This window comes from Lepidothrix coronata, unplaced genomic scaffold (assembly GCF_001604755.1).
Source record: "Lepidothrix coronata isolate B3197 unplaced genomic scaffold, Lepidothrix_coronata-1.0 Scaffold65, whole genome shotgun sequence".
Classification (NCBI taxonomy): domain Eukaryota; kingdom Metazoa; phylum Chordata; class Aves; order Passeriformes; family Pipridae; genus Lepidothrix; species Lepidothrix coronata.
In genome coordinates this window covers 1,277,959-1,290,133 of record NW_016690245.1, presented here as the reverse complement: position 1 = coordinate 1,290,133, position 12,175 = coordinate 1,277,959, and the positions used below count along the sequence as shown (strand labels likewise).

The 12,175-nt window shown below is 38.2% G+C and overlaps 1 protein-coding gene across 7 annotated transcripts in view; it reads left to right on the top strand.

Moving 5' to 3' along the window:
- GREB1 (growth regulation by estrogen in breast cancer 1) overlaps window positions 1-12,175 on the top strand; it is a 93,249-nt gene that overhangs the window by 51,731 nt on the left and 29,343 nt on the right. For all 7 annotated transcript variants that reach the window (XM_017818081.1, XM_017818082.1, XM_017818080.1 and 4 more), the window contains 10 exons: window positions 665-802; window positions 983-1,168; window positions 2,284-2,634; window positions 3,346-3,474; window positions 5,024-5,143; window positions 5,599-5,796; window positions 5,887-6,067; window positions 7,984-8,176; window positions 8,840-8,976; window positions 10,355-10,696. In XM_017818081.1, coding sequence (XP_017673570.1) covers window positions 665-802; window positions 983-1,168; window positions 2,284-2,634; window positions 3,346-3,474; window positions 5,024-5,143; window positions 5,599-5,796; window positions 5,887-6,067; window positions 7,984-8,176; window positions 8,840-8,976; window positions 10,355-10,696 — 1,975 coding nt within the window. The remainder of the gene's footprint in view (window positions 1-664; window positions 803-982; window positions 1,169-2,283; window positions 2,635-3,345; window positions 3,475-5,023; window positions 5,144-5,598; window positions 5,797-5,886; window positions 6,068-7,983; window positions 8,177-8,839; window positions 8,977-10,354; window positions 10,697-12,175) is intronic.

Sequence of the window (12,175 nt, the reverse complement as noted above, 5' to 3'; positions counted from 1 at the left end):
AGGCTCTGAGCTTAACTTTTCTTAGGATCCAGTCATGAGGCCATTGACAAATCCCAACAGATGTCCGTTTTTAGACGCCAAGACACCTCTGGAATATTAAAATTAGCATCATAAGTAAGGGTACTATCCATTGTTTCAATTATTTGTCATAGCATTCTTGGCACTTGGATTTTATAGGCTACATACAGACAAGAGTGACATGCAGTGAAATAAACCCAGTCTCTCCCATAGGTTTTCTTTAATATTGTTTAAATTAAAATTACCATAATGAAGTTATAATTGAATAAATGTTGAATCTTATTTTTTTCTTTCTTGCTATAACAATAAAACCTGTTTAGAACCAGTGAAACTAACTCACAAGTCATAACTATATGTGCAGTGATATCACATAAGTCTCTCTATTCTTGCATTCATATCTGGAACTATTTGTTTATAAGCATTTCAAAATCTTTATGCACGTGGGATGTTCAAGGTTGCAATAACATAATTAGTCCTCCAAGACAGTTATCATGATAGTATGGGTTATAGTAACAGCTTGCGAAATGTGTAATAAAAAGCAGTTAATACTCATAGCAAATGTGGCTTCGAGATTATGCTGAACAATTTTTCTTTGAGGAAATCATTACTAGACCTAACTCCAGTAATAATATGTCTAAAATCTTAGATGGAGGAAGCCTGTCATCTTTATCACATTCTGCTTTGGTGGGACCAGCCTCCTCTCCAATGGTGGGCTCAGGAGAACCGGTCTCAGTTCCTGACAACTTGCTGAAAATCTGTAAAGCAAAGCCAGTTATTTTCAAAGGTAAAAACTCCAACCTACAAGGTCCTAAATCTGTTTTGTGAGAGATGTAACTACATGTCCCACTCCTAAGTGCTTCTAAAGCTGTCAGTTTTAAGAGGTTTACTTTAAATGTTTTTATATTTAATGCATACATGAGAAATTACGAAATTAATGTGATGTGTGCATAAATTTATTTTGTAGGTCATGGAAACTTCCCATATCTTTGTGGGAACATTAATGATGTGATAGTGAGTCCTTTGTTGTACACCTGTTACAGAAATTCACAGTCTTTATCTAGAGCATATGAACAATATGGTGCCTCCACAATACAGCCTATTTCTGAGGAAATGCAGCTCTTACTGACTGTCTACTACCTTGTTCAACTAGGTAAGATTGTTTTATATCCAGGTAAACTGCATTAAATACATTACATGCTGGGAAATGAGAAAAAGAATATTAGGGCAGGACAATATTAAATATGGGTCTTTGTCATGTGATAGAAAACTATTGAATTCATAGTTAAGAAACAAAACAAAAAAATTAGGTCTTGAAAACCAGACAGATTGAATTATAATCTTAAAAAGTTTATTTTCTGCTCTAATATGGAATCTCAGCTATGAAAAGTAAAGGAAAAGAGCTGTAATTCATTGCTTTTGCATATAGTCTGTGGTTTAGAAGTAGTATTATGCTGAGACAGACAGCACTCAACCTCATAAATATTTCTAATTACTGATACTCTAATTACAGGTTCCAGTTAGGGAAGCTTTACCTGAGTATCACAAAGGCATTTCAAAATGAAAAATTTTGTTCACATCTACTAAAGGCAATAGAGTCATGCATGCATAAATCTGAAACACGGTCATCTTTAAAAAATAACATATTCAAAACACATACTTTTTTTTAACTTGTTGCCTTAAGAGACCGCAGAAAACAGGACTCTGAGCCAACTTACTGTGTAAGATAAGATAAAGAGGATAGGTCCTTTAATTTCAGGCCTCAGGCCCACAGGAATACACATGACGCATCTCGTGTCCACGGGGTTCCACAATTTAAGGTATTATCCTAACCAATCCTAGATTTATCCGCCCCCGGTTCCTCCCCCGGCACACCCCTCTGGAAACTGAGGCAGGGGGCTCTGGCACCATCTTCTTTCCCATCTTCATCACAGCACGTCCAGTCCTTGGAGTTTCTCCCAAAGTTCTGGGCTTGAAGGTCGCTGTGCCTGTGCAATATCTTGTTGTCCAGGCCAGGGTGCAGATGTTCTTAAACAGAATGAAGGCCTACCTTGAGGGAAGTCTAGAAAAGCTAACAGAATTTTGAGGGACTGATATGGAATGGGGTAACTGTAGGGTAAATGTGTAAACTACTGTGCTAAGGGTAAGGGATATAATACAGCTGCTTCTAAAATCTACAAAAAGCTAAAAATCCAAAAATCAGTAGGCATCAAACTCAACAGTTTTGTTTAATTGTTTCATGATATTTTCCTTCTATTTTTTTTTTAGCTGCAGACCAGGTCCCTTTGATTGAGGATTTGGAACAAATATTCATGCGTTCATGGCGGGAGTCCCACCTGTCTGAAATCCGTCAGTACCAGCAGGCTGTTCCTCAGGCCTTTCCCCAAGTGCCCAGCCAGATCACCGCAGTGACTTCAGCCCAGCTTCCCTGGCTGGCAGGCCTGGCAGCCAGCTCCTGTAACGACAGTGTCCATATCATTGAGTGCAGCTACTCGCTGGCAGAAGGGCTTTCAGAAATGTTTAAGCTACTCATTGAAGGAAAATTGATAAAGACGAACTATGTAGTGATCATATGTGCCAGTAGAAATCGAGCCATTGACTCCTGTATTGTGATAACAGGTAATATCCCAAAGGTGTGTCTCCAGGCAAATCAGAGTAATTCAATGCTATGAGGGGTTTGGTTGGAGTTCCAGTAAGTTGCCTCACAAAGCAGAGCTTTGACCAACAAATAATGGGCTTTGATGAACCCAAGCTGACACTGCACAGTTGGGTCTCTCCCCAGTAAACCACATTTTACCTGTGTTGCCTATTTTCTCACCAAGGCTTCTCAGCCAACATGGCTGCAAACAAGTAACGGTGAGTTACAGCACACATAGTGCATAAAGCTCTCTTGCTCTGTGCAACTGGGATATTACTGCAAACAGGGGACCAAACCTTTTCTTAGTTTCTAAAAGATGGTCTTTCAGTGCTATTCCCTTCAACAACCTGTTGATGACTATGCTTAAAAAGTAAATAAATTATCTGAATAGCCATTTGGAGATTTGTTATGAGTGTAAGATAATTGACGATTCCTTTGAGTATTATATGGTCTTCTTATATAGTATATTAAAAAATATTTCCTAAATTGGGAAAGAATTTTAAACACAAAGAATTTTAAAGCATGAATGTATTTTACAAGTGTCTGGTGCATAAATGTACTGGAGAAGATTAATCTCTGCCATTTTTGTGTGTGTGGTATTCATTTAGTTAGGTAGTACTTTTCTTGTGACTTAGAACATATTTAACTTTAGTTTGAAGTGTTTTCAAAATTACTCTTTTTTTATCTTTTAGGAAAGTATCAGGCAAGAGTTCTGTCTGAGAGCATGCTCAGTCCCTCAGACTACCAAAAAGAAGTTAACTATCAACTGGTCACAGGGAAGGTGGAAACTCTGGGGTCCTTCTTTAGCACACTCTGCCCAGGTACCTAACAGGTCATAAAGAGGCATGTTTCCCAGTCCCTGGAACTTTTAAGTCAGAGAAAATAGCTGTGCTCATTTCTTTTCCAGAAGCAAGACATTATTAGAAATGTATGAAAAATGCAGGACAAAGTTGTGAAAGTACATTTGAATTGAAATTCCTCTTAAAGTGTCAGTTTCTGAAATTCCTCTTAAAGTGTCAGTTTCTAAAATTCCTTGGTTTCATAAAAATAGGCCAGCAAATAACTGAGCATATTATTCTTAGCTATGCAAATCCATCCTTATATTATGCAAGTCCATAGCCATATGAATGTATAAGTCTTTTTTTTACCTAAGCACAGAATTCATTTAGATCACGATATAGAACAGAGGTATTTTATCAAAGGTAGGATTTGCCCATTCAACTTACCATACTGTGAACTGGACACGTTGCATGGGACAGAGAAGGAAATTGCAAAGAGCCAGGGTTACTGGATCATTTTTTAACTGAGTATACTGAGGATTACTACAAGCAGGATTCTGTGGGGGTAGATCCAGCCAAGTGGAAAATTAAACTGTATCTCAAAACTGGAGCAAATGCCTAATATTTGTCAGTGTTAATGGGGTGTCATGTCCCCTTTACCATTCACATCACATTGGTAAATAGATCACAAGAACCCTTCTTATTGTGTCATGGTATTTTGAGTGGTCGCTTAAGAAAATCTCATTTTCCTTGAATTGTCTCGTAGTGATATTAGTGTTTTTGCTCTTAGTGTCTTCAAAGTATGGTTCTTAAAATCACTTTTGCTACTGTTTGAGCAGAACAAGTAAATGAGGATCCTAAAAATAGTTACCACCTATATCCACTGGATTGCACTTCATGGGGCATACCCTGCCTTTCTGAGCTCAGTGCAGACATGTCCAAACATCTTTTCAGCTGCTGAGAATATACTAATGCTCAGGTCAGGCATATTGTGTTGTCTGTGTGGCTTTCATCTGTAAGCAGGGTCCCTGCTCGATAGAATAGGATATGTTTGCAGATACGCAATAGTTCAGTAAAACATATCTTGTATGCTTCAGCATTGTGCATAGCTACGAAACTCATATTTGTCTTTCAGCTTTATAGGAAATTATTTTTCTTTCTGCCTCTCAAAAGTTTAAAGATTTAAAAACATTTATCAGATTTTTCCTGAAGTTTCTTGTAATCCTCGTTAGTAAGCAGTATAGATCTGTGGTCTGAGCATAAACTAAGCTGGTTTCATGTCTTTGTTGTTACTGGTTTGCTTGAGGACCTTGAGGCTAGTTTTCTGTCACCCTTCCTAAATGCCCTAGCCAGTGGTCTCAGGGCTGGTCTGTCACTCCCTGGCCTATTTTGCATTTAATTAGTGATATACTGTAAAAACTGATGCAATGGAAAATAACAAGAGGGTTCCTGTATAAAACAGCCAGTAAGCCAAGGGCAGGATAACTAGCTAACGTATATAAAGGTCTTTAAGATCTACAAAACCAAATCAGTATGAATTGCAACTCTTATTAACATGGATGTCAATTCCACTATCCCTTCAATCTGATAGAGGGTGACATTGATCTTTTGCTGGAGAAATTTTATCAGGAAAACCAAGGGCACATCTCTTCATCACTTTCGGTGAATAAACCAACAGCAGTGAATGGAACTGGAACAGCTGTGTGTACAAGTAAGTAAGGAGGATTTTCTAAAGAGATAACTGAGTAGGGTACTGGAATCCAAATCTCTAGGTGCACAGTTAGATCCATCTGGGCAGAGTCTTAGGAAGTTTCCTGAGGCAAACAGCAACTCATGTTGGAATATTCAGATTTACACTGATGAATATTCTGCTTCATTCCTCTGGGTATTACAGCTTTTGAAGCTTTAAGTCATGCTTCTTTTGTAGAAGAATGATATTTTAGAAATTCACTTTTACCTCTCAGGCATTAAAGAGACTTATAGGACCAAAAAGCCCAATTACAGAAAGATTTCTTTGCATATTCTGTATGGATTTTCGTAAATGAACTCCTGTTCATAAGCAAAATACTGTAAAGAGTAGATCAGTCATTCTTTGCCGGACTCTTATCATTTTGCATTAGATTAGACTTTGAGTATATATCTAAACAGAATTTTGCCTTTTTCCAGGTTATGAGGTTGAACGACATCAAATTCGTCCATTCCAGCTAGCAGTGGCTCAGAAGTTGCTGTCTCATATTTGCTCAATTGCTGACTCCAGCACTCAAAATCTTGATTTGGGTTCCTTTGAGAAAATCGATTTCTTGATTTGTGTTCCACCATCTGAAGTGACTTATCAGCAGACTTTGTTTCATCTCTGGCACTCAGGTGCTTATTAGTTAGCTTTATTTTGGATTTACAGGACATTCTTAGATTTATGTATATCTGGAGATATTGACATTTGTTCCATTTCTCTAGGTATTTTATTAGAACTTGGATTAGAAAAGGAACATCTTACAAAGCAGAGAGTGGAGCAGTATGTTTTGAAACTAGATGCAGAAGCCCAAATTAAATTCAAAGTCTTCTTACAAAACTCTATGCAGAATCCTCATACGCTGTTTGTCCTAATCCATGATCATGCACACTGGGATCTAATGAGGTAAGAAAACTGTAACTTGTTTTTAGAGAAATTAGCATTGTCTGCATTACCTCTCAATATTAGCTTTCAGATTTATCCCTTCCTTCCTATTTGTTTGCATCTTTCTGCTAACTCTGTCTTCCCATGCGTTGAATAAACATGCTTTCTTTTAAGGTCCTTTATGACTTATTCTTACCCTGCTTATTATATTGTGCCTCAGTGGAACATTTCAGCTTTTCTTGCTCACCATTCTTATCTACTTTCAGCCACAGTTATTGTTTTTTTGGCTGGTTGTCATTTGTTCAGAGGAAAGCTTCCTGTGAAAGTACACAGAGCTCATTATCCTCTGTCAGTGTCCTGTGGGCTGTAAAACATGCAAACCCCTGACCCAGTGAATAGACAACTAGTGAGCCAATACTGCTGCCTGTTTTTTTTTTTAACTGATTGGTAATTTTCCAGTACAGTGTTTTTTCTCTCCAGAATTGCTGATTTTTAAGAATTGAAAGCTTCTCTGGATACATAGTGATGTTATGTACTCTTCTCAGGGAAGCAGGGAGGTTTCTTTCCAGTGTTTACCAAGTTACCCAACAGCTCACTTGCACAACTCATTGCTTACCTCACAGAGCTCTGTTTCCTTAGCTTCTCAACAATCTGCCTGCTGAGAAGTGGGGCTGTTTTTGCTGTCTTGTTTCTGAGGTGCATGAGGAGGTTGGACAACATTCCAAATTCCAGAAACATCAATATTTTCCAACTATGGGATCATGGTAGTGTTTCTGAAACCAAAAATTATGGAATCTTACTTGTGAATTAAGCAACAAGGTCTTGTCTTTTCTTTCACACTGGTTAGGAATGATGATTTTCAACAAAACTTTATTTTTATATTTGAGAGTTTTGTGTTCAACTCCTCTGTATCTTGAACTTACAAGGCCTTTTACAGTTGTCCCAGCCTTTAAGACATTTATTCATATAACATCCTTGAGTGGTAGGGAAGTAACTGTATTGCTGCTTAACTCTGTTTTGTATCTAATAAAGGTATCTATCTATATATATAGATATATATATATATAGATATATATGAGACAAATATTTAAGTGAATATGCTGCCCAGCAGAATTCATGCCACCTAATTGAAATCAGTTCAAGGAGTGCCTAAAACAGGAGTAGAGCTGCCTGGGATTGTCCACATAGTCCAGCAGAGACACGGGCATCCCTGAGGGCTGACTTAGGTCACAGGTGGACACAACCAATCTCTGGAGTTATTTATCTCTCTCTACTGGTAAGAGGAGGAGGTTGTAGTGACTGGGCTTGTAACTTGGTCACTGCAGGTAAATCCCAAAATTAAATAGTGTGAATTTGGACTGAAATTTTGCACAGTGGACTGAAATTTTGTGTGGTTCTCACACAAACAATTGACTGTCGGTGTTCCATGCTACTGGGATTTGCTCTAAGAATAACTATTCTTCCCTTTCATAATAGCCCTATCACAGGTAATTCTCCTCTGTTTTTCTATCATACTGATTTACCATTTGTTCTTTTCTATTCTGATTTTTGTAGGTTAGAATCATATTTTATTAAGGGCAGCAGTAAGAACCTGGCCAAAGGAAATGGCCAAAATCTGACACAAGGCTATATGTCTATCAGTAACTGGCACATCAGCTTCCTTTCGTCCTTTATGTCTCACATTCTGGTAGCTGTAATGGCCTGGTAATTTGCCAACTAGAGAGCTCATCAGACTCACAGAAATTTTTAGTCGCAGTGAAATAATTTGCGCTTCTTTTCCTATCCTTCCGTGCAGCAATTTCAGGGTAAAAGAATACAGTCCTAAGTGCCTTGTATGTGTTTAACTTTGATTTCACATCCAGGTTTGAGCTATTCCTCTGACACAAATGTTCCCTTGTGCTGATCACTTTGGAGAGTTTTGGGTTTCTTTTTTGCAGTGCTATGCATAGTCTTTATCCTCAAACAGAGCTGTCGACAGGACTTGTTGATAGACTGTTGAACTGCAGGGAGGTGAAAGAGGCGCCAAATATTGTGACGCTCCATGTGACTTCCTTCCCCTATGCGCTGCAGACACAACATACTCACATCAGCCCTTACAATGAGATCCACTGGCCTTCTTCGTACAGCAATGTAAGATGGATGCTTTGGGTGCTTTTGTGAGCTTTTCATAAGTTATTTTCCATTTACATACTTGAAAAAACAGAGAAGTCCCCATGATTTCTGTAAACAAGAATGAAGTTTGCATGGCATCTTTTTCTTTCTCAGTCTGTGGCAAGTTTATTTTCCCTTTGCTTATCCTGTAACTTCTAGCCTTTTTCCACCTGTATTCCTTTTATATCTTCTATAAACTTTAGTAGCTCTGCTAAAAGTCATTGAAATGTCTGAAATTCTGCCCCTAGTGCATTACTGCATAAATATATGTACATTCATGCATTTTCTTCATATATGTGCATATTTATTCCATACATAGCTGTTCTGTCTATGTATGTGTATGTGAGGAGAGAGAAAGAAAGAAACAGGGGAAAATTGGGCCAAACTTTCATTCTATTAAAAAAATGAATTCTATTTCTTTCTCTTTTTGTTTTAACATGTCTGAGTAGATGTATGCTTATTAGATCATCATGTCTGGGCTTCGTGAACGAAGATTTGGGAAGGGCTCTACCCACGTTTGTTGCAAGCGTGTTGATGCTTATTAGATAATGTGATTGCAAATATATCAGATACCAATGGTTAATCAGTTATAAATTAGTAATAGACTTTACCCATATAGTTTTGTTGCTTCCTTTGCTTTAGGGTGTAGATTTGTACCATGAAAACAAGAAATACTTTGGACTGTCAGAATTCATTGAGTCCACCCTCTCTGGACATAGCATTCCACTGCTTCGGTATGACAGCTCTTTTGAAGCAATGGTCATGGCTTTGGGAAAGAGGTATGGTGCCCTCCTTTGTTTAACGCTGGAAATTTAGGAAGTACCTTTAGTGACTTGAGTTACTAGCTAGAAGCCTGGTTCTTTTTTTGTATCTCACTATCCTACACATCAGCTGCATATGCAAGGGCATTTCATCTGTTCTTATTTTACCTTTCCATCTTTTTTGTATATATTTGGCATGCAATATTATCGGTCTAGGCTACCTCTTACTGTGAACACACACACTGCTTAGTCCAATTTCCAGTGTGTTCTGGTTCTGACAACTAGCTACTTTTATATTATAATAATCTAACATTGCATCATCATGTAATTTCAGATGTGTTATTACTTTTGTCTAATGTTATCACTTGCTGACCCTGGCTGATTTTCATGTATACAATTTGTATATTCTGCATTTGGACCACAAAGAAAAGTTAGATATATCACTGTGGTAGGTACACTTAAATCAGAAATAAAAACTTCAGAGTATCCTCAGAGCTTGAAAAATACATCATCAGTTTTCTTTGGTCCCTGTGGAACAGGTCTATAATCACTGCAAAACAGTAGTGATACATTATGTGCCTGCATCCAGCTGTGGAGGAACACTTGGGGATCTGTAAGAAGAATGAGACAGGACAAGTAAAATCTTGTGAATCTGTACTGCTAACTGGGAGACTGAGCACATCCACACTTGACATGGAGCTGGGGCTTGCTACAGGGTGCTTTGGAGCTCTGCTCACACGTATCAGGTGCTTTTCTGAGCAAGCCACAGTCACTCTTTCTACTGAGCACCTGGGTTTCATTTCTGTGCAAACCAAAGCACTGGAAGCTATTGCATCTCCACGGCTCTCCTTTCTGTGGACTGGGGATTGAGACAGGGTGTACCTGGGCTTGGGAAATTGGGAGCACTCATTGGATGCTGCCTACATGTCCAGTCCTCTTGAACATAAGAGTAAGTTGGTTCAGGGCTTCAGTAAGAAAACAAGAGAAGCACCCCACCTCCCTTCTTCCCTTCTTCCCCTTAAGAATGACACACAATGAAGAATACTATTCTCATTGATAAGAGAATATAGTTTTGATTGATGATATTACTGAGTGCCTTAGCTAATATTCTGTGATATATTTTGTAACAGCAGGAGGGTCTTGATAACTTAAAGGGATGTAACCTTACTGGACTACTTGCTTAGTAAATCTTTACTAAGAAAAATAGAGAGACAACATCAGTTCTGATTGTGAAATGATGCCTTGCAAAGACTATCCAACTACAGTTCGATGATATTATGTGTTGTAGTAGATACAGTAGGTAGGAAAAAGTCCTGAGTTAACTATATTTTGTAAAAAAATAGCTTTTTCACTTCACCCTTTAATACTTCACTATTTCACTCACCATTTATTTCAGGTTCCCCAGATTACACAGTGCAGTGATAAGGACTTTTGTCCTCATCCAACACTACTCTGCAGCTATGATGGCAGTGTGTGGTCTTTCTCAGATGAAGAATTACACTTCAGTTGAAACTCTGGAAATCACCCAAAATCTAATAAACTCTTCAAGACAATGTCCTAGTGGCCATGGCCTCATGGTGGTGTTGAGAATTCCATGTACTCCACTGGCTGCAGTGGCATATGAACGTCTGCATAATGTAAGGGAAAGACTAGCCCTTGAAGATAATTTTGAAATAATCTTGGGAAATCCTAATTCTGGAATCACAATAGGGAAGCACTTTGTGGAACAACTAAAGGTAAATTGCAGAATGGCACATACTGGGAAACTTTGTTAGATGGGTAGGTGGAGAGACTTTGCTGGTGAGAGTTATGGTCATGAGCTGAAGTGCAAGTCTTTTAGCAAAAATAAAAACTACTACAAGGAACATGGCTTTTATCTTTTAGACATACTATCTGTGATACCTCTCCTGTCCTGCCTGTGGTTAATAAATACTCAGTGGAGTATCAACTAATATGGCTAGAACTTGACTTCCAGTAGCAACCCTTGGAAGCAGTTGAACAGCTTTTATCTAAAGAGACTATGAGAAATACATTAAAAAAACCAAAATGTTCAGTTTCAGCTGAATTTTCTCACAAAAACATCATAGTGCAAAAAAGCATTCTAATTAGTGACCACTTGAGAGTTAGATTATTCTTGTCACCAGCAGGTGGCAAGAAGGCACCAATGTGCCTACTGATCAGTGATGGTATTTATGTGTTCTAGAGCACCCCAGTGTTCACAGCTCTGGACTTCACGCTTTCTGGACCATGTTTTGTTTTATGGATCAATTTATATTCTTTAGGTCCAGATTCATGGGTCATCTGTTTAACAAAAGCCTCCTTTGTTTTTCATAAAATTACCATCATCTGATTGTCAAAGCAAAAATGTATTTACATTCTAGGATGTTGTAATATATATATATATATATATATATGTGGCACACTGTTTACTCTTATTCAATACATGTTAGATGAAGTCATTTAGTATTGAGGACCTAATACTAATCTCATTCTGCTATAAATTAGGCATAACTTACTCTGAAAAATCAGTAGTAGTTCTGATTTGCATCCTGATTATCTTCTCTGATGTGCCTAATAGTGGAACATGTACAGTTGTCAGAGGCTGAGCTGTTGTACTGTTGATCCTACTGTAGATCAGTCCTATGGCAAAAAGGACTGACTGGTGTCAGTAAAACAATATAGCTCAATGCTAAATAGTCAAACAAGAGATTAGTTATCAAACTTCTCATGAAGTTATCAGGAAAACTGATAGCTTTAGGGGAGAGTGGGAGACTTCAGAAGGTTGCAAGTGGGAACAGTGGTGTATGTGGGAGTGTGTGTGTGGGGGTGTGTATGTTGAACATTTCTAGCTTTCTCCTATTCCTCTAATGTCAAAAAGTCTTGTTCCTAGCTCATTTTCTCCCTTGGACTCAGGTATCCATACATTATTTGCCACAACAAGCAACCCTCTTTTCTCTCACCCGAACCTCCTGCTCAGCTTTACTCTCCATTGTACCATATTTATCCTATGCTCTGGCCTCGGTGCTTTGCAGCTGGGAAGCTGAGAGGCTTTTCAAACTGGAAGGTACTGCCCCAATATCCTCAGACTTAGAGCAGGCAGATTGCTACCTGCCGTGTTCTAGAAAGTGTGAGATCTATCTGTGTTCTTATCGTGGATGATAAAAGTATGTATTTTTCTCTTTTTATTTGGGATATACAGATATAGCTAGCAGTGTTT